The sequence below is a fragment of the Mirounga leonina genome, unplaced genomic scaffold, assembly GCF_011800145.1.
Source record: "Mirounga leonina isolate KUSES-001 unplaced genomic scaffold, KU_Mleo_1.0 Mir_177, whole genome shotgun sequence".
Classification (NCBI taxonomy): domain Eukaryota; kingdom Metazoa; phylum Chordata; class Mammalia; order Carnivora; family Phocidae; genus Mirounga; species Mirounga leonina.
In genome coordinates this window covers 5,843,693-5,865,209 of record NW_023270459.1, presented here as the reverse complement: position 1 = coordinate 5,865,209, position 21,517 = coordinate 5,843,693, and the positions used below count along the sequence as shown (strand labels likewise).

The 21,517-nt window shown below is 50.8% G+C and overlaps 1 protein-coding gene across 1 annotated transcript in view; it reads left to right on the top strand.

Moving 5' to 3' along the window:
* Positions 1-704: 704 nt before the first annotated feature.
* CHST8 (carbohydrate sulfotransferase 8) overlaps positions 705-21,517 on the top strand; it is a 65,515-nt gene continuing 44,702 nt past the window's right edge. The window contains exon 1 of the mRNA XM_035023496.1: positions 705-1,137. Within this exon, the coding sequence (XP_034879387.1) occupies positions 1,008-1,137 (130 nt within the window). The 5' untranslated portion in view covers positions 705-1,007. The remainder of the gene's footprint in view (positions 1,138-21,517) is intronic.

Sequence of the window (21,517 nt, the reverse complement as noted above, 5' to 3'; positions counted from 1 at the left end):
GAGTCACTCATTGGTATTTGGGGTATTTGGCATTTCTTGCTCTGCCCTTCAGGAGGAACCAGGGTGAGGGGCAAGTCACCTGGGCATGCTCTGGGTCGGTAGTGACCAGAGCAACAGGTGTCCATCCGCAGGAACACAAGGGATGCTGTCACCAGCCTCTGAGCCGGGGATCTGTCAAACGCAGGTCTGGCTACCTCAGCTCCAGGCCCAAGGGCCCCAAGAGTGGGAGTAGCTGTGATCTGTTCAGAGCTTCGGTCCCCCTGACGCAGCTGACTAGCCAGTGGGGTCTCTATTCCGCTAGCCCACCCATCTGTTAGGGAGACACAGCTCTGGCTGGAGAGAGGAGTCACCAGGTGGGGGATTCTCTGTCCCTGGTAGCCACTGGGCCTAGGAGACTCCTTCCCAAAGCATCTTGCTCTGTGGAGACACTTGTCCCCAGCATCCTGTAGAGAGGAGCCAGGGCAGAGGGATCCAAGAATTTCTCTGTCCACCAGGCCACTTGTAATGGACAAGGACTCAAGTTGCTGGGCCTGTACCTAGGTCCCCTATAGGGAGCACACTAGTTCTTCTGGAAGCTCGGAGGGCCTGGACAGTGCAGGGGCTGTTACTGGCTGTGGGTCTCTGGGGCTCCACCCTGGGCTCCCCCAGGCAGAGTCCAGAGAGTGTCTGTCTCCGTGGTTTTTCTGGGGGTGCAAATACAGGAGCCCCTGTTGGGAAGCTGGTGTCCCAGCTACAGGTGGTGACTAGACTTCCCTCAGCCTCCTTGGGCTTGGAAAGGTGGAAGGGACATACCTGAGTAAGTTCTAGAGAATGGAGGGATCGGGGATTATGCTTGGTCACAGGCAGTGACTGGGGCCTCAGCCCGCACAGGATGTTGTGTGCCTCGGTGATGGACCCTCTTTCTCCCCATCTGCCCTGTAGACCGTGGCCTGATGGACGCTTGGTGTGGATGATGAGGGAAGAACGCACCTCCCACACCCGAGAGGTGACCCCAGAGCAAGCCCTGGATGACCCCGCGAGCCGGAACCATGCGGCTAGCCTGCATGTTCTCATCCATCCTGCTGTTTGGAACCGCAGGCCTCCTCCTCTTCATCAGCCTGCAGGACCCCACGGAGCTCGCCCCTCGACAGCTGCCAGGTGAGCCCTTGCGCTCGGCCCTGGTGCCCGCTTGCCCCAGCTTTCTTGTCTGAAGTGCAGGCCTCCGTGGCTGCCCCGGTGCCAAGTCTGTGCCGAGAGCCTCGGCAGGCAGAGGAGGGGGCCTGGCCTTCTCCTGGCGGGCATCAGCCTCTGGCCTCTGAACTCTAGCCTGTGGTCTCTGGCCTGTGCCCTCCTCTTGAAATGATAGCCAGGCTCTCATCCACTTGTTGCCTTTGGTGAAGCTGAGGCTTAAGGAGGATTCTGCCATCTCTTGGGGCCTCTCCCACATGGTCTGGGGTATCAGAGGGTGAATGACTTCTCCTTGAGCCCATGCCCCCCCATGGGACTCTGCTTCTCTGCCAGCCCTGGGACCCCTCGAATCCAGGCCCTCTGGCCTGGGCAGAGGGGGTCAAGGTACTTCCTGCCTCTGCGAAGCTGAGATTGCTCCTGCTGGCCTCCACCTGCTGTCTGTATCCCACGTGTCCCTTGTGAGCCATGGAGGGGAGCACCCTTCCTGACTTGTAGCGATCTGCTGAGGACAGGTGGGATCCAGCAAGGGGAAAGTGGGAAGGATGGTTCTGGAGCCTCAGGCAGGCAGAATATGGAGAGGGGGAGCTCAGGCAGAATGCCTGCTGCTGAGACACAGCCCCCACTCATCTCTCAGCGGTGGGCCTGGGGGCCTTAAGCGGGGAAGTCTGTGAAGACAACCATGAGCTCCAGGACATGGATAATGTGGAGGAGTAGAGGCTGTGAGTTTAGGGAGAGAGATTCCTGCACCATCCTACAGAAGAGCAGGGCCCAGCATAAGGCACCTGGCCCTCAGGGAGGGGACCCCGGCTACTTGGGCCTGCAGCCCCCTCCCCAGCCCCACCCTCGGCTCTGGCTGGCTCAGTCATCCCACGCACAGACTGAAGGCCTGGAGGCATCAGGTAGAAAGTTGGAAGGTGCACCAGGAGGCTGGAATGAGGCCTGTTGGCCTGGCAGCTCCTACCAGAGGCCCTGGGCGAGGAGGCCAATGAGTTCATTCTTTCATCAAGAATCAGCAAGAGGCAGCCAGGTGGTGGGACCCCAGGAGACAACAGGTGAGTCACTGGTACTGACTCACGCCTGGGCTGCCCAGGCCGGGTCCTCAGGGGTAGTGGCTGTCAGAGGTGGGTCTGGCTACTCCCTGGCTTCTGGAGAAGCAAGGATATGTGACTGAGCGGGCTCCTCTGTGGGGACTTTGCAGCCCCATGTGAGCTTTAGAGTGGCTGGCGGCCCTCTGTCAGCAGAACCCGACCCGTAGGGTAGGGCTGTCAGGCGGGCTGAGATCGCCACCGCCCGTCCGCCCCCCACCCCACGTGTGCGGTGTCTGTGTGGAAATGAGGTCCTGAGCAAGGGGCCCTTAAATGTGGCTTGGGGTGAATGGTGTATCCTCGGGGTGACCCATGGCTCTTTGGGGCCCATTTTGGTGTGTGTGTGTGGCTAGGGCGCACACCACGGGCAGAGGGTCCTTGTGTCCAGGGTCTGCATTCCGTGGGACGAGCCTGGGAGAGAAGGCGCGAGTCTGTGTCCGTCTGCGCAGGGGCCATGCACTCATCCGTGGTACACTGCAGGGACAGATGCTACATACGTGGGTAGAGTTGGGACCTGGAGGCCAGGACACGCGCCCCGCCATGCCGCAGTCGGCCAGCAAACCAGAGCGCTTGCGCTCCGGGTCTTCGGGCCCCTCACACCAGCCAGTTGCCTCTGCACATGTGTATGTGGATCTTTTCCATTACCAGTAGGGCCAGACCCCACAGGACGGCTGGGATTTCTGGGGTGGAGTGGCGAGCTGGGGAAGGAGCTCCGAGCCTCCGAAGGGCATAGAGGATGACACGAAGCTTAGGCACATATCCCACTGCAGTGGGGACGGCGTGGGCCTGGCTGACCCGTGCGATGGGCACGCTTGAGGCTTGAGCCGTGTTCTTCTGGCTGTAAATGGAGCCGGACCCCCTTCGCCACGTGGCCGGGGATGGGCAACCTTGACATTCTACGTAAATCACATCGAACACAGTCATAAAACTTTAAGTAATGCTTATGTTACTTTCCCTGAGCAAAGTGTTCCTGACACAGGCTGTTTGTGTTGATTTGTTACTATTCATTTATTCTTTCCCTGTACTTCTCACAGCAGCCTAATTGTGATTCGGTACCAAGAAAGCAATATCAAAGTAATTTTCCACAACATTAGTTACAATTTTCTTCTGATCTTTCAAGTGAAACAATCCCATCCTGTTGGCTTCTCTGAGCATATAAACCTTGATTACATTTATCTGTTGGAAACCAGTGCTTACAAAGTATATGTATCCAGTTGCATGGGTGGGTGCCCCCAAGGGCCTGGACAAGCTGCCTCGCTGTGGATTTCTCCTGGTGGGAGGTACAAAGTCAGGAGGCTGCCCTGTCATCCAGATTGGGTAAGGCCATTGGGGATGCCGCCTAGAGAAGAAATTCCACACAGGCTCCTGTGGCTTTCACAGTGCAGCAACTTCTGGTGGCCTTGACCAAGGTGGGAGGGGGAGGGTGGGCAGGTGAAGATCCAGAAACAAGCCTGAGAGTGGGAGAAGGAGCCTTCAGTTGCTTGTGGTCCCTTAGGGTCAGGGTGTTGCTTAGATTTCTCCCGTGCAGTTATTAGGTGTTAACAGCAGGTGCACCTCTCAGAGACCAGTCAGCAAACCTCACCTGACTTGTGCATCAGATGGAATCTTACGGGCTTGCCAACTTTTGTAAATCAGGCCATTTAAAAAAAATATTGGCTATATTTTATATCAGTCAAACCTTTTGAAATGTGAATAGCTGCTGGTTAACCTATCTTTCACCTAAGATGAGATTTTGGTGTGTAGTGTGTATCAGAGAATTCACCTATCCAATTATTTTCCAGTCTCCAGTATTGCCAGGCCCTGAGGCCTCAGGAAACTCATTCCTTGACCCAAGAGACTGGGCTTGCCCCTTCTCTAGCTGGAAGATGCAGAGAACAGGCCAGAACCAGGAATAACACATCCTAGCCTGCTGGCCCTGGGGATACAGAAGACAGATTCCAGACGTGTGGCTGGGCAAACTGAAATGTTATGAGTGGCCTTTCTTTATGAACTTTTTATTTTGGAGGGTTTGGAACACACACAGAGGAGATGAGAATAGCACAGTGACTCCAGGCACCCGGTACCAGCGGGCTCCGTCATGGTCAGGCCTGCCCCACCCACAGCCACTGGCACCGCCCTCCTTTGACTTTACCAGATAGCATATCAATTCAGCCATAAATATTACAATGTATTGCTCGATTTAAGAGATAAGAACTCTTTTTTTTTTTTTTAAAGATTTTATTTTATTTTTTTTTAGAGAGCGAGCGAGAGAGAAACAGCATGAGAGGGGAGAGGGTCAGAGGGAGAAGCAGGCTCCCCACTGAGTGGGGAGCCTGATGTGGGACTCGATCCCAGGACCCTGGGATCATGACCTGAGCCGAAGGCAGACGCTTAACCATCTGAGCCACCCAGGCGCCCGAGATAAGAACTCTTTTTTAAAACATCCAACGATTCTTTAATATCATCCAATATCCAGTGTTCAAATTTCTGGTTGAATCACAAATATTATCAATACCTTTATTTCCACTTTGTTTTATCCAGGATCCAGATTAAGCCCACACATTGCAGGAGGTGATTGAGTTTTTAAGTCTCTTTCAATCTGTAAGATTCTCTCCTCATCTTTATTTTTCTCTTGCTCTTTATCGGAGGAAACTGGGTCCCAGGTCCTGCCGAGTGTCTCACTGTTGGGGTTTTTGTCGATTGTGTGTGTTTAGTGTATTTCAACATTGTTTTCTGCTTTTCATATTTCCTGTAAGTAAATTAAGTAAATCTAGCAGCTTCATCTGATATAGGTTTGGGGGGTTTTCTTTTTTTTTTTTGGAAGATTTTATTTATTAGAGAGAGAGAAAACGCGCGTGGGTGTGCTCGCATGAGTGGGGGAAAGGGCAGAGGGAAAGGGAGAAACAGACTCCTGGCTGAGCAGGGAGCCCGACAGGGGTCTCGATCCCAGGACCCCAGGATCATGACCTGAGCCAAAGGCAGGCGCTTAACCAACTGAGCCACCCAGGTGCTCCTCTTTTCTTTTTGGGGAACAAGCATGCAGATGTGATTCTATGTTCTTCCATCAGGAGGCGCACATCTGCCTGGCTCTCTCTTATGATGCCAGTTAAGCCACTGAGGATGCCCGTGGATCTGTCCATTCATTCAGGGCTGCACAATGCAGTGTTCTGAGTTTATCTTTCCTCCTTCATTCTTTTAAGTGGGATTTTGTTTTAATGGGGTGAGGTGAGTCATTGTTAGTGACCCAAGCAGCCAAAGTGATGGCGGATTGATTGGTTTATTCGTTGGCAAATAAAAAACCATGACCTTATGATAAAGATTCTGTTGCTAACACACTATAAATAGTTCTTTTTTCTTTCCTTCTTTCCTTTTTTTTTTTTTTTTTTTTTTTGATTTTTGGTTTCTAGAGTGAGTTTTCTTAAAGCGGGACCACCCCATGTTTCAGAGAAGTAAGCTCTTGGCTTTCCTGAAGCCGTGGAGTTGTGGGTGGTGGAGCTGGGGTTGGGGCTGCTGCTGGGATGTTGAAGATGGAGGCAGCCAAAACGACAGCAGGGTTTGTGCTCAGGGGCCCCTAGTGCAGACAAAGGGACTGGACAGCCCCTGATGACTTCCTGGTCTGGAACAATCTGCCCCAGCACAAAGGCATTCAAGGATGGTGGTAATAATCCACTTTTAGCATGTGCCAGATCCTGTGCCAAGCACTTTACATGTTTCAATACATATCATTCTTTTTTGTTTGTGTTTTTTGTTTTGTCTTGTTTTCTAAAGATTTATTTATTTATTTGAGAGACAGAGCGTGAGCGGAGGAAGGGGGAGAGGAAGAAGAAGAGTTAGAGAAGCAGACTCCCCACTGAGCATGGAGCCCTACCCGGGGCTCGATCTCAGAACCCTGAGATCATGACCTGAGCCAAAATCAAGAGTTGGACACTTAACCGACTGCACCACCCAGGTGCCCCAATACATATAATTCTGCTAATAACTGATTATTCCTGTTTACGGATGAAGTGCTGAGCAGTTGCTGGGTGGGCACACAGCAGCACTGTTCTTGATGCATTACTCGCTGCATGCTGGGCACAGTGCCAGGCACTTCACAGGTATTTCGTGCTCATTGAATACCTTCAAACCCCCATGAGTTAAGCACTCTTATGCCATCTGACAGATGAGACTACTGAGATAAGAGAGGTGAAGAGCCGGGCCCGAGACCACACAGCTTTGGGTTTCAGAGCCAGGATCTGTCCCTGGGCAGCAGGCTGTTGCCATGTACCTGCTCCCCTCCTAACGACAGAGCAGAGCCTGGGCAAAGAGAGCCTGGATCAAGATTTGGAGGCATGCGGGAGTTTGGCATGGGAGGAACTCCCAGTGGATTAGGAGCTGGAGTGTGACCTGTGGGTCTAGACTCATGCTGCAGACACAGCCAGTCCCGGGGCCCACAAGCCCTTCCTTGGAGCATCTCAGAGGAGCGAGGCTTTGCTACAGGCTGAGGGGAGCTCCCGGGTCCTGAGGTGGGGGTGGCCATTAGAAGGCGCAGGTCTGGAGCTGTGGGCAGGAGCACGGGAGGGGAAAAGAGCACAAGGAACCCAGCGGGGAGGTGCAGATTGGTGCAGGAGAGGAGGCAGAGACCGGAGAGGGTGGATTCAGGAGGTCGGGGCAGAGTCGGCCACTGCACGGTGGGACGATGATGAGGGTGAGGAGGGCTGCTGGCTCTGACAGATTGGGATGAGGGTACCACTCCCTGAGGCAGACACAACAGATGGGGAGCGGTTTGGGGGAGGGGGCTGGAGACCACATGTTCTATTTTAGGCAGGTGGCATCTGAGTTGCTGGGCAGAGTTGCTCTGTAAGTCCTCCACCCGGGACTCCAGACTCACAGACTGCAGGCACAAGCGAGAGAAGGAGAAAGCCCCCACCCCTCCCAACCCTCCTCCATCTGCCTGTCTGCTTTCAGGCTGCACACTCACTTCTTCCCTCTCCTACACCTGAGGGCAGAGTCGTGGCTGGAGGAGCCAGGAGGGCTGCCTGGAGGAGGGGAGCTGTGGGTGACTTCTTTGTCTTCTGTAGCACACAGAGGTGACCAGGTGCCAACCTACTGTGGAAGCAGTGAAGTAGATTTGGGTGAGACTCTCTTGGAGCCTGGGGCCTCCATCTTGCCTAGTCTCTCACAGTTAGAAATCCACGGAGCCAGAATTCCACTGCCAAGGGGCCCCACCAGCTCGAGGGCTCCTGCTTTTGTCCCCTGGGGGCAGGGATGTGTTGGCCAGAGAAAATATGGCCCTCACGCTTGGTCCCATGGTTACCAGGGACACACAGCCCTGCCCGCGCCAGTGCTGAGCCTACACTTGGCTCGTGTGTCCTGTTTCTACAGCAACTCTTTGCCCAGAGATGGCCACTTGGAGCCCTGAGAACTCTGCCAGGCCAGAAGAGATGAGAATAGCACAGTGACTCCAGGGGCTTTCAGTAGCTCACCCGTGTGGAGCTGATGGAGTAACCAGAGGCGTGGTGCTGTCCCGCTGCCTGCTGGCCCTGGGGTGTATATGCTCATGCTCCTTCTGGGCCAGGGGAGCCAGCTCCCCCTCCCCCTAGTTTCTGTGGAGCCATCTGCTTTCCCCAGGCAGGTGGGTTTTATTGGAATCCTCTTTAGTCTGTTTCCTGAAACCATTTTCCACCAGCATTGCAGAGCACCATATATATTTTCTACAAACCTTGCGAGGCTGACACATCCTTGTTGTGACTGTGAATATCAGAAGTGACATGTAATTGCAGTGATCCATCCTGTTAAGTAGCTGGCAATATATCATTGCGAAATCAGCAGGGCTGGGACTCTCAGAACCCGGTGTTTCTGAACAATGCACCTGCAGCGTGTTCAAACTCTCTCACCAAACACTGCTGAGGGCTCCCGAGGGCCGCCTCACCCTCCCGCACCTCGCTTTTCTGTGACCACAGCAAAGAAAATTCTACCCTAGGTAAACCATCCACTGAGTTTCCTACTAGTCTTTGGAGAGCCCTCTCCTCGTCACAGAATGCACTGGGCTCAAAGTCAGGGCCGTGGGTCAGGATCCTTGTAATGGTCCCTCTTCTCTTGGGGGCTTCTTGGCCCCCTTCATCCTTATAATCTCCAGAGTGGCTCTGTGGGGTTCCTTCTGGGGCCACGAGGTGGGCAGTGAGCTGGGGTCACCCAGTTATCACTGTGCCGGCAGAGAGAAGGAAACCCGTGGGCTTAACAATCGCAGGATTGGAGACCCATGTGGCCAGAAGCCCAGGGGCATGATGGCTGAGCCCACCTTGATGGGTGGGTGCACTGAGGCAGAGTCTGCATATTTCGGGGGCACCACTCACACTGTGTTCTGTGCTAATCTGGAGTAGTGTTGACTTAGAATCTAGGGTAAAATGGTGTCCCCTGGAAGTGTGGAGGGCAATACGGATGAAGGGACAGACGTGGGTTCCCCACATGGTAGTCAGGCAAAAGGTGCCGAAAATGGAGACTGGTGTCAGAACACACAGCCCTCGAGTGTGGGGGGCACTGGTTTGGTGGGTCCTGGGGTGCTGACTTTGGAGCCTTGTCTGGAGTCTGCTTTTGGAGTGGGGTTCATGAAGGACCCTCACCACTGCCTTCCCTGGGAGGCCCTGTGGGCCCTGTCTCTACAGGGGTAATTTCCCTGTCCCTATCCTCTCTCGCTGCAACCGGGCCATTCCAAGTGGCACCCCTGACCTGCAGCTCCCCAGCATCTGCTTCTCTGATTTGGGCCTCAAACATTTCCCCCATCCCTGCAGAAGACACCGGGGTCTCCAGCCAGAATCTCACTTTCCTTTGGTGCGTTAAAATATGCTAAATGAAAAATAATGAACATGTAGGAACTAATAACAGGAATCACCTAATTCAATTGGGAAACAGACATCATATCGCTGTAATCTGGAAATTGATATTAATAGAAAATGGCCCTAGAATTGTTATGCTAAAGGTTCCTAGGGGTGGGGGAAATTAAAAAGGAGAGCAGAACAGAACACTGGGGCACCAGATCCAGTAAGAGCAAGACTTCGGTTTTAAAGGAACTAAAGGGAAATGGTAAAAATAGGAGATGGGGTCACTGTGTGGATCTAACCGAGTCCTGGACGAACATGGCTCAGAAAGCCAAAGAACCCCACACGCGTGTTCAGTAATTCTTTAAACAAGACAATGTAATTAAGCTTCAGTGTGCGTGACACGTCGTGAGAGTCGTGTTCCTTGACGTCTGGCACCGACCCCGGCACCTTCCCTTTTTCCTCTATCCTGGGACGTAGGCACAGTTGTCCTCAGCTCGGACTCCAGAGAGGGTAAGTTGGTGACCCAAAGTCCTGCGGCCCGAGTGGCTCGAGCCAGGATTCGAACCTGGATGTGCCTGACTGCAAAGCCCCTCCTTGGCTCACCCTGTTCTCCTTCCCTGTTGCTACTGGTTGATGTCAGGTTCTGCATTTCTTGTACATCCTGATATTTTTCTGCCATTTCCTCAAAGTGCATTTCTTGCCGACACCCAGTGGCAGCCGGACACCCTGACCCCCAGCCCCAAGGCTCGTCTGGCGGTGTCGCTCATAAAGCCCACACAAAGCCCCCTTCTGAAATTACAATCCGGCTGGAAAACTGGGTCTCCTATTGTGTCCGGGCCTGGGCGGGGGCCAAGCGGGGCCGCCAGTTCTGATGCCCGCGCTGGCTCACAGAAGCCCCGGTTTCAGTTTGTGTGGCCATGGCCGCCTACTGTTCCCCCAGGCCCCTCACTTGGGGGATGAATCCGGCTCTGTTCACCCGTGTTGTGAGTCATGGCTTGGCGGGCCCAGAGCGGGGCTCAGATGTAGGGTGACCCCTATCCCACTCTGCCCGGCCCAGAATGAACTGGAGGGACCCAGGGAGGAGGGGCTCAGATCAGCATGTGCGATGCCCCAGAATCACATCCGATCTGGGAGGCTATGACTGCCCCTGGGCCATGGTTGAGCCCTAGGAGGACTTAGGCCTGGGTGTCGGGGAGGGGTTACTCCCAGGACTGAGCTTCCTCTCCCTCCACGTGGGCCCCACCCCGACCCCCTTCACCACCCAGGCATCTTTAGTGGGGGGGGTCACCGACATAAGAGCCAAGCCCCCCACTTAACTCACGAGATCTGCCAGCAGGAGCGGGAGGGCAGAGCAGAACTCCAATCCCGAAGTGGCAGGGGGGTTGGCAGGGCGGCCCCCTCTGCCTGGCTTGCCTCCCCCTGAGCCACATTTGGCCTAGAGAGTCTGTGTTGTGGCAGGAGACGGGGAACTCAGGGCACACAGTGAATCAGAATGCTGTGTTCACTGCCAGTGTGGGGAAGAGCCCAGTGGGGTCCCAACATGTGCTTATGGAGGGCCCTCTAACCTTTCTGAAGGCCTAAGTTGCTAATGTGGGCAGCAGAGAAATGGTTTTGTGCCAGAAGAGGGTCCAAGGACAGGCCTGTTGCTATGGTTGCTGTCCTTCTCCATGGCCGCTGGATGGTTCTTGGTTTTTTAAACCCCGAAAAGGTCATGGTGGTAGTTATGACAACAGCAGCACTAGAGAGTTGGTTCTGAAGGCCGAGGCAGGTCGGCGGTGCAGTGAGCCCATTAGGGGTGCCCTGGGGGTGGACTGAGGCCTGCGTGCCTCAGGTCAGGCCTCGGTGGGGCTCTCACCAGGACCCCACCTGCTGGCCCCTCCTGTTTATGGTGACTCCTTTCCTGTGGCTTGAGGGTCAGTGTGTGTCTTCTCCCTCCTGAATTATTTGCAGCAAGTTAGGAGCTCAGGCAGACCCCATCTAAGTCAGAAGCTCACCATTACCTATCTCCTGGTGTTTTCATTATAAAGCTTATTTCTGGGATGTGTGGCTCTGCAGTTTTAACTTGAATCATGGTGAAACTCAGTGGACCGTTCTCTCATTGAAAATGTTTTATTTAAGGGCACCTGGGTGGCTCAGTTGTTAAGCGTCTGCCTTCGGCTCAGGTCATGATCCCAGGGTCCTGGGATCGAGCCCCGCATCGGGCTCCCTGCTCGGCAGGAAGCCTGCTTCTTGCTCTCCCACTCCCCCTGCTTGTGTTCCTGCTCTTGCTATCTCTCTCTCTGTCAAATAAATAAATAAAATCTTTAAAAAGAAAAAAAGAAAAAAAGAAAAAGAAAATGTTTTATTTATATGGGAAAAATAGCCCAGCTGCAATGGGTTCCATTGCCCCCCCCACAATAGCTGCTGCTTGGGAGCCCCTGCACAGCCACTGGCCCCTAATGGAAGAGTAAGAAGCCCCTGGGGAGGTCTTCCCATTCTCACGATCTGGGGTCCAGACGGAAAGTTGAGGGCTGCTTCTCACCAAGCCTTGAGGCCTGGCCATGGCATTCCCAGCCCTCCTCAGAGGTTCTGAAGACCACCTATAGAGTAGACTAGCCCCCATCCAAGTTCCCCTTTCCCCCTAGCTTGGTTGTGCCCAAAGCAGGTCAAGCAAGGGTCCAGTCCCTGGCCAAGTGGTTCTCAGCCCAAGTGGTTCCCAACCTGAGTTGGACTGAGGCGGTGGTCTGTGAACCTTTCTCCACAATTTGGTTGTGTATCCAGATGTGTTTCATCCTGGGAAGGAAAGGGCTACAAACATTTGTGAATGCATTCGACCTTTGCCCTCAGGGTCTGGCCTGCCCCAGCAGGAGGGAAATGGGTAGGGAAAGGGACAAGGTGGGATGTCAGTGAAAATTGTGTGCAGGGTCACCAGGTTGATCCGAAGATGCGTCCAGGGCAGGGAGACCATAGGGAACCGGGAGGGCGTGGTGGGGGAGGGAGGAGGGAAGCAGACAGGCCTGGGCCACTCCTTAGCTCTAGCCAAGAGTTCTGTGCAGTGTGGGCCCAGAGTGCCCAGACCCTCCCTTTTATTTATTTTTTTCCAAAGAAGCTGGGATCTGTGATGTATTTCTGTGAATTCTCCTGACTGTTAAGTGGCAGCTCAAATTTTTGAAGCTTAGAAGATGGTTTCAGAGTCGGACAACAGTTCACACAGGTACCTCCTATCGGTTGGATGGACAGGAAGGAGAGGGTCTGTCCCATATCCCAAAGCTCCCTCAGGCTGAGACCTGCCCCCTCCTGCCCTCCTTGTGCAGCCCCCACCGCCCAGGACAGAGAGGTGGCGGGTCTCCCTGGTGGGGAGGGGACTCGTGAACTCTTCCCAGCCCTGGCAGGACTGCGTCAAGCCAGACACCAAGTGAGTCATGAGCGGAGCTTCTCCAGGTGCCTACTGCCCGACAGTGGCCTTCTGGAGCCCCAAGGGGCCCTTGGCTGGTTCAGGAGGCCAGGAGCCCTGCCAGAGAACTGTCATGATTTCAGCATGGGGCCTGGGGGGCCAGAAAGTGACTAGTCAGCAGAGGCATGGGGGAGGCAAGGGCCAGGAGTCGGGGTCTGGGGAGGCACCCAATGAAAACCTTCCTTCGTTCACACACAATTACTCATATGCAAATATTTGCACCACTAGCAGCAGCAAGCTTTGGTTGCTATGAATAAAGGAAGGGTCATTTCTGGACAAACCTTCCTACAAGGGTGGGCCCTTTAACCAAAGGGCTGGGAATGGGCTGTGGGCTCCCTGTGGGGCAAGCTTAGGTTAAAATGGAGATCCCGGTTCCCATAGTGATGGCAAGGTTGGCCACACCAGTCTTCTTTCTTCCCGGCCTGGGATACTGTCTGTGGTTGTCACATCTGTCCAGGGTCTCCTGGGCGAGGGACCAAGCCTGGCCCAGCAAAGGACACTGTGCACTCTTCCTTCCCTGCTGTCTCCTTGGCAAGAATGGTGCCATCAGGGCTGTGAGTGAGACCAGAGAGTTCTAGAGAATCCCGACAGCATCCAGGGAGGTAACACTGGGGAATGTGGTCTGAGCAGGGATGACCGTATGAGTGCTGAATGCCTGCTGTATACCAGTACCCCCTCCCTGAAGCCTCACAGCACCAGGTCTCTATTGTAACAGATGGGGAAACTGAGGCACAGAGAGGCAGAGTCATGGGTCCGAGTTTACAGTCGGGAAGTGGCGGTACCTAAACGAGATCCCAAGCGAGGATCTCGTTTGGGCGGTACCTAAACGAGATCATCTGTGACCTCATTGGTGACTCTGGTCCAAGGTTACAGTCAGGAAGTGGCGGTACCGAAACGAGATCATCTATGACCTCATTGGTGCCTCTGACAGCCACGCGGAGCTGAGACACCGTGCTGGAGGGCCAGCCTGGGGGCCTGAGCTAGTGCCATGCTGACGTTGGGGCGTGCTTCCTTCCTGTGTGCCGCAGACACGTTCTGGTCTGTGCATATGTCTACGCTGGTGCAGGGATGGGATCTCCGTGAATGTGTGTGCATGGCTGGGTCCCGTCCACGAGTGCGTGTCCGAGTGTATTTGCGTACAACGCTGAGGCCCACGTATGTGTGTTTGGGGCTCACCGCTCACATGGAAAACACTTCCACGTGGGACAGTTTGGGGCTGGCTGCTTTGAGGTCACACCGAGGCTCCCCGCTGCCCTGAGCCGGTGGGGGACACACACAGGCAGGGCCCCCGGCTGGGGCAAGTCAGCCACAGAAGTGGGTGAGGAATGGCCATTCCAGCAGGAACTCGGTGAAACCAGTTATTGTAACCCTCTTGCCCGATGCGACCTGGGTAGACCAAATAATGAAATTACGTTCATAATATTCCAAGTCGAATGATCGCTGCTCGAATTAGTTCCTTTCCAGAACCAAGCCAGAAGGAGCGGCGGTAATTAAAGGATTTGTGGGCTTATACCAAGTCTGCTCATCAGGCATGTACAACATACTATCTGGGGCTGGCAAGATGGGGCTGGGCCTTGCCCCTTCCCGGGGAGCACGAGCCAGCATAAGAAGCCTACAGGCCAGCAGGAGGGGGCTTCTTAATGGCTGGGGGCACTTTTCCACTTTCACTCAGTTATTTCAGAAATATTTCCTGAGCCCCAGCCTGGCTGAACACTGGGATTCTGCAAAGAGCAGGACCAGGAGGTCTCTGCGGGAACAGAACTCACAGTGAGTAGGACGATGGGGAGCTCCTGGTGTCCACGCCCCACCCCCCGACTCCTTCTCAGGCTGGCCCTTCAGCAGTGTCCCAGGAGTGCTGGGATGCCTGATCCTCGTTCCACTTCAGGGCTTGCAAATTAAGGTCTGAGGCTGGGACTCTCTCTAGGATTCCTGCTGATCAGAGAAAGAACAGGAAGGGTGATGGTGTGGCTCGACCCCCATTTAACCCATCCTGTGTCCTAGAAAGAGGGTCAGGGGAGCCAGACCCAACAGCAGAATCACACCCAAGACCAGAACATCCCTCCATCCAGCCAGTTTATGTGTTTGTTTTTTTAATTTCTTCCATTTGCTTCACTGAGGGGAGCAAATGCATACAGCCCTCCTCGGGAGCAGAAAATGCCAGAATCCCATGAAAGTAAATACCGACCATGTGGTCAGCCTCGGCAGTGTGGCCTCTGCCCTGGATAAAATAGCACCTAAAACTTCTTTAAAACCCAAGAAGGAGAGAAAAATCCCAGGAGCCAGGAAATGAGAGGGATTCAGGAGAAACTGAGCTCCAGGGGGTGCCTGCCACGGCGCCTGGGGCTAGCTAGGGCTTTCCCCAAAACTGCTTTATTCACGTATAATTCGCACGTTGTAACATTCGCCTATTCAAGTGTACACTTCAGCGATTTTTAATAAATTTACAGAGCTATGCAACCATCCCCACAATCCAATTTTAAGATCCTTCCATTCCGCCCCCCACCAAAATCTCTTATGCCCATTTATGGTCACCCTCCTTTGCCCCCACGCAACCACAGATCTGCTTTCTGTCTTTCTAGATTTGCCTTTTCTGAACATTTCACGTAAATGTAATCCTACGACATGTAGTCTTTTACATCTGCCTTCTTTCGCTGAGCATAATGGTTTTTTGGGGTTTTTTTTAAGATTTTATTTATTTGACAGAGAGAGACAGCGAGAGCAGGAACACAAGCAGGGGGAGAAGGAGAGGGAGAAGCAGGCTTCCCGCCGAGCAGGGAGCCCGATGTGGGACTCGATCCCAGGACCCTGGGATCATGACCTGAGCTGAAGGCAGACGCTTAACGACTGAGCCACCCAGGCGCCTGAGCATAATGTTTTTGAGATTCATCCATGTTGTGGCATCTATCAGTAGTTCATTCCTCTTTATCCCTGACTAATATGCCGTCACATGGCATCATGGTTTATCTATTCAGCAGTGGATGGGCATTTGGGTTGTTTATACTTTTTTGGCTATTATGAATAATGCTGCTATGAATGCTCTCGAGTCTCTGTGTGAACACGTCTTCATTTCTCTTGGGTGGATGCATAGGAGTAGAATTGCTAGGCTGTATCGTAAATTTACGTTGAATTTTTAAAGAAACTGCCAGCCTGTTGTCAAAATGGCACCATTTCCATTCCCACCAGCCACACACAAGGGCTCCAATTTCTTCATATCCTCATCAACACTGGTTATGATCTAACTTTTTAATTATAACCAATCTAGTGGGTGTGAAGTGATATCTCATTGTGGCTTTAATTTGCACTCACTAAAGACTAATGATATTGAGCATATTTTCATGTGCTTATTAGCCATTTGAATAATCTTCTTTAGAGAAATATCTATTCAAATTTTTGCCCACCGTTTAAATTGAGTTGTCTTTTTACTGAGTTGTTATTCTTTATTTTGTAGATCCAAGGACTTATTAAATATGCAAGGAATTTCTCCCATCTGTTGTTTGTCTTTTCATTTTTTTTAAAATTTTATTATGTTTATCACCATACAATACATCATTGGTTTTTGATGTGGTGATCCACGATCCATTGTTTTCGTATAACACCCAGTGCTCCATGCAGTACGTGCCCTCCTTAATACCCATCACCGGGCTAACCAATCCCCCTCCCCCCTCCCCTCTAAAACCCTGTTTGTTTCTCAGAGCCCATAGTCTCTCATGGTTCATCTCTCCCTCCAATTCCCACCCCCCATTTTTCCCTTCCTTCTCCTAATGTCCTCCATGCTATTCCTTATGTTCCACAAATAAGTGAAACCATATGATAATTGACTTTCTCTGCTTGACTTATTTCCCTTAGCATAATCTCCTCCAGTCCCATCCATGTTGATGTAAAAGTTGGGTATTCATCCTTTCTGATGGCTGAGTAATATTCCATTGTATATATGGACCACATCTTCTTTATCCATTCATCTGTTGAAGGGCATCTCGGCTCTTTCCACAGTTTGGCTATTGCGGACAGTGCTGCTATGAACATTGGGGTGCCTATGGCCCTTCTTTTCACTACATCTGTGTCTTTGGGGTAAATACCCAGTAGTGCAATTGCCTTTTCATTTTCTTGATGGTGTCTTTTGAAGTGCAAAAGTTTTTAAATTTGGAGAAGTTCATTCCATCAGTTTGTTTTCTTTTGGGGATTGTGCCTTAGGTGTTGTGGTCTAAGAAATCTTTGCTTAGCCTAAGGTCATAAACACTTTCTCCTATGATTTCCACTAAAAGTTGTATAGTTTTAGCTCTTACATCTATGTCCACAATTCATTTTGAGTTGATTTTTGTGTTTTGTGTGAGCTAATGTTCTAACTTCATCTTTTTGCTGTGGATATCCAATTGTCCCAACACCACTTATTGAAGACTATCTTTTTCCCATTGTACTGCCTTGGTGCTTTGGCCAAAAATAAATTGCCCAAATATAAGGGTTTATCTCTAGGGTCTCAATTCTATTCTGTGGAGCCTTATGTCCATCCTACTTCAATAGTACATTATCTTGATTACCTGTAACTTTATAAGTTTTGAAATCAGGAAATATAAGTCCTCCTCTTTGTACTTCTTTTTCAAGATCATTTTGGTTATCCTGGGTCTTTGTAAAGACTGTATAAATTTCCATGTAAATTTTAGGATCTGTCCATTTCTGCCAACAAAAAGCTTACTGGGATTTTGATGGGTGTTGCATTGAATCCAACAATCACAATACTGAGTCTTCCAGTCCAGGAACATGGAATGCCTCTCCATTTATTTAGGTTTCCTTAGTTCCAATTAGCAATATTTTATAGCTTTCAGAAGACAAGTCTCATCGTTCTTTTGTTAAATTTATTCATATATGGTGACTAGCATAACATAATAAAATAAAATTTTAAAAAAAGAAAAAAATTTATTCCTATTTTATTCTTTCCAATGCCATAGTGAATGAAATCGTTTTCTTAATTTCATTTCTAATATGTTAGATATTATTGCTAATATATAGAAATGTTCATTGCTAGTATATAGAAATACAATAGATTTCTCTATATTATTCTTACATCCTGCAACATATTAATTCTAATAGTTTAATTGTGTGTGAATTCTCCAGGATGCTTAAAATACAGGGTCATGTTGTCTGCAAATTTTACTTCATCTTCCATCTGAATGCCTTTTTTCTTCTTGCCTATTTGTACTGGCTACAACCTCTAGTACAATAAGAAATAGAAATGGTGAGAGTGGACTTCCTTGCCTTGTTTCCAATCTTGGGAGGAAAGCTTTCAATTTTTCACCATTAATTATAATGGTAGCTGTAGGATTTTTGTAGACCTTTACCAATTTGAGAAAGTTTTTTTCTACTGCTAGTTTGTCGAAAAAAAATTTTTTTTGCCATGAATGTCAGGTTTTGTCAAATGCTTGTTCTATATCTATTGAGATGCTTATGTGGTTTTATCCTTTATTCTGTAAATATGGGGTATTACAGTACTACATCAACCTCACGTTCTTGAGATAAATCCCACAGGCTCATGGTGTATAATCCATTTTATACGTTGCTGGATTCAGTTTACTAGAGTTGTGTTGTGGGATTTTTTGAGGAATAGTTGTCTGTAGTTTTCTTGCGATGGCTTCGTCTGGCTTTGGTATTAGATTAATGTAGGTCTCAGCATGAGTTGGGAGGTATTTCCTCCCCCTCTTCTGTTTTTCTGGAAGAGTTTGTGTAGGACTGGCATTATTTCTTCTTTAAATGTTGGGTAGAATTTGCCATTGAAGCCATCTGGGACTGGACTTTTCTTTGTGGGAAGATTTTTAAATTACTAATTCAATTCCTGTACTATAGGTCTATTCAGATTTTCTACTTTTTAAGTTAGCTTCAGTAATTTATGTCTTTTTAAGACTATTTCATTGAAGTTGTTTCGTTCACTGGCAAAAAGATGCTGTTCAAACTAAAATTTATCCATTTTGTCACTCTTTTCAAAGAACCAACTCTTCATTGCTTTTGTCTTTTTTATTTTCTATTTCTCTGATTTCTATTCGCATTTCATTGCCTTCGTCTGTTCTATTTTCTATTTCTCGGATTTCTATTCTAATATTCTTCATTTCCTTCTTTTTGCTTGCTTTGAGTTTTTTCTTTTTCTAGTTTCTTAAGTTTCTAGTTTCTTAAGTGACTGATTTGAGATACTTCTTTTCGAATAGACATTGCTGCTATAAATTTCCCTCAAGCACTGCTTTATCTGTAGTCCACTTTAGTGATCTCCGGTCCCAGAGCTCTCTTTAAATATCTGTCTGGTCTGCTGGTCTGTTGCTCCCCCCAACCTGTATCACAACCTCAGAGAGCTGAGATTTGGGAATTATTTTCAACAACATTCCTGGACATGGGATTTTTTGACCTTCGTGGCCTGCCCTATATTGGTAGAACTTTAGTCAATGGGGGAACTGGGTGGGGGTGACAGAAGCCAACCCAGGCTAACACATCATAGGCTTACTTTCTTTCTCCTGAGGTTCAGTAGAATTTCTTGACTAAATGCTTCTTCTTATATTCTATACCTCTGGCCAATTTCCAGAATTCTTAAATGGTGGGGTTTTAAATTTTTTTATTTTTATTTTTTTTCCTGTTCTGTCATTTCTTTTTTGGAGAAAGAATTTGCCAACCTCCTCACTCAGTTGTTCCAGAAGCCCTGTGTTCCGGACCAGAGTCATGATGTCACATAGACAGGAAATGAGGTCTCCGGCCTGACCAAGGTGCTGAGCTGGACTGTAGCCGCTCTGTAAATAGCACCCACTGGAGGCATCAAAATCCCTGCCCACTGGCCCAGTTTGCTTGAGACGGTCCCAGTTTACAACCGTGGTCAGGGGTAATTATGTTATCAGTGCCCCTCCCACTCTTAGAGGTGGCTTAATTTCTATGACAAACCATAGCGTAGACGTAATCCTGTAAGACGAAAATTTAACCAGAAAGAGTGGGAAGCAAGAAATAGTGGTAAGATAATACCATTATGGTAAGATTATACCATTGTCAGTAGGTAGATAAATATAAATAAGTCTTTAAAAATAATCAGAAGCACTCATTTTTGCGGGGGGTTTCGGGACTGCGATGATGTGGAAGTTCAGATGGGGGCAGTAATTGGGGTCAAGAAGTCTAAGGGAGTCTAAGTCTGTCAGGTGAGGGGCCTGGGCCAGGTGCTTGGGGTTACCTATGACAGGGAGGGGGTGTTAGTGCCGGAAACACTGGAATGCCCAGATCGTAATAAACTTTGGACTTTGTTTTAAAATATGGCTAACCCCTGGAAGTATAATGTATATCCCCTGAGCCTCTGCCCTGGCCCCTTTCATGGTAGCCCCGCTCTTAGGGCTGGGTGCTTATTTAATCACCTCCTGTTTGCCTCACTGGTGACAGAGGGGTCCCCAGCCTGTGCTTATGGGGATAGCCAACAACTCAACATTGGACGGACGAACCACATGTGCTCACAGCCTAGGGAGGAGGAGGGCCATAGCACGCAGGGTCACAGGGGGAGTGAACAGAAGGGGCTGTTGGAGGCAGACCAGTAGTATGGAGGGGGGGTGCTCCCCAGTCCTCTCGGGAAGATGTCGCTGGCTTATTTGAATAATTCCATGGGCTGGTAGGGCATCAACACATGTGCTCAGGTCAGTGGGAACTGTGCTTGGTCCCCTTGATGAGGATGGTTCTTTGGCTACTGGGCCTCACGTGCAGGAGCAGCTTGGAGAGAGAATTTACATTGGCACCCTTTGAGGGCCTCCCAATTCTACCAGATATCAAAGTAGCACATGACATTGGGCCTTACTTTTAGGCCTTACAGCATGGTGGCAGGCTGTCCCTCAGCAGCCCGACTGAAAACATGTCATTCTGAGTTGGGACCGCCTTGAGGCAAAGGAAGCTGGAGAGAGGAGCTCCTTTCCCCAGTCTCAGGACTCCCCCAGCCGCAGCGAGGGTGCTGGGACCCTGCCCGGCTCCTGCCCTGGTCACCCTCTGCCCCTCCACCTTGCCTGTCTGCATATCCATCCCTTTCTCCACCAGCTGTCTATCTTTGTTCATAGGGACAAGCTATAAACCCATACCCCTGGGGCCTGGTTTGTGCCTCCTTCAAAAACAGCATCAATGGAGACTGGCCGGCCATGTGACCTGAGCCCAGCACTGATGTTTCCGGTAACCTGTCATAGGTCACCCCAGGGCACCTGGTCCAGGCCCCACCACCCCTGCCCCACGCAGGGGGCCTGGAGCCTGGCAGTGCTCACTGCCGTTTCCAGAACCACAGTGGAGTTCAGCAGAGGGGTGAAGTGAGGCTTCACTGGCCACTTGCGGCTTCTCCCAGCCCACAGGGCTCTGAAGACGTGCCATGTCTAGTATCTGCTCCCCGCCTTGTAGGAATGACGACTGGGCCCCCCTGGCAGGCACAGTGCTTGGAAGCCGCCCTGGCATACGGGTCAGCAGTAAAGAGTAGCGCCCCGCCCCCCGCTCCGCCCCAGCCGTCTCTGAGGCACTGTGCGTGTAGGGGCAGATGTGCAGGCAAAGCAGTTGCTTGCTCTCCCTCTCCCCCCTCCCTCCCCTGGGGTCTCCGTTCCTGGGGCATGCAGCGACCAGACAAAACCCAGACAGTTTGGGTTATTACTGCAGGAGAGGCTGGGACTGGGGTTTTGAACCTGCCAGTTATTTTGAGCCGCATAATCCCCGCAGAGCCTGGCTGTGGAGTGCAGAGCCAGACGAGGGCATTAGGCTTCCATCTACCTGGAACCGGGAGGGGCAGCTGCTACTTACATAGTGCTTCTTAATCAGGCCATCAGAGCCTGATGGATGAGCTGCCCCCTGGACCAAGCAAATATGAATCTCTGGGAGAGCCCCTCGGGCAACGTCATTGCACAAGCAAGTGTGAAAGCCACTGGACTTGGAAGAGTGTTTCTCCAGCTTCAGTGTAACTACAGATCACTTGGATCCCCTGTGAAGATCCAGATTCTGATTCTGTAGATCTGGGTGGGGCCCAAGATCCCTGCATTTCTCTTTCTTTTCTTTTCTTTTCTTTTCTTTTCTTTTCTTTTCTTTTCTTT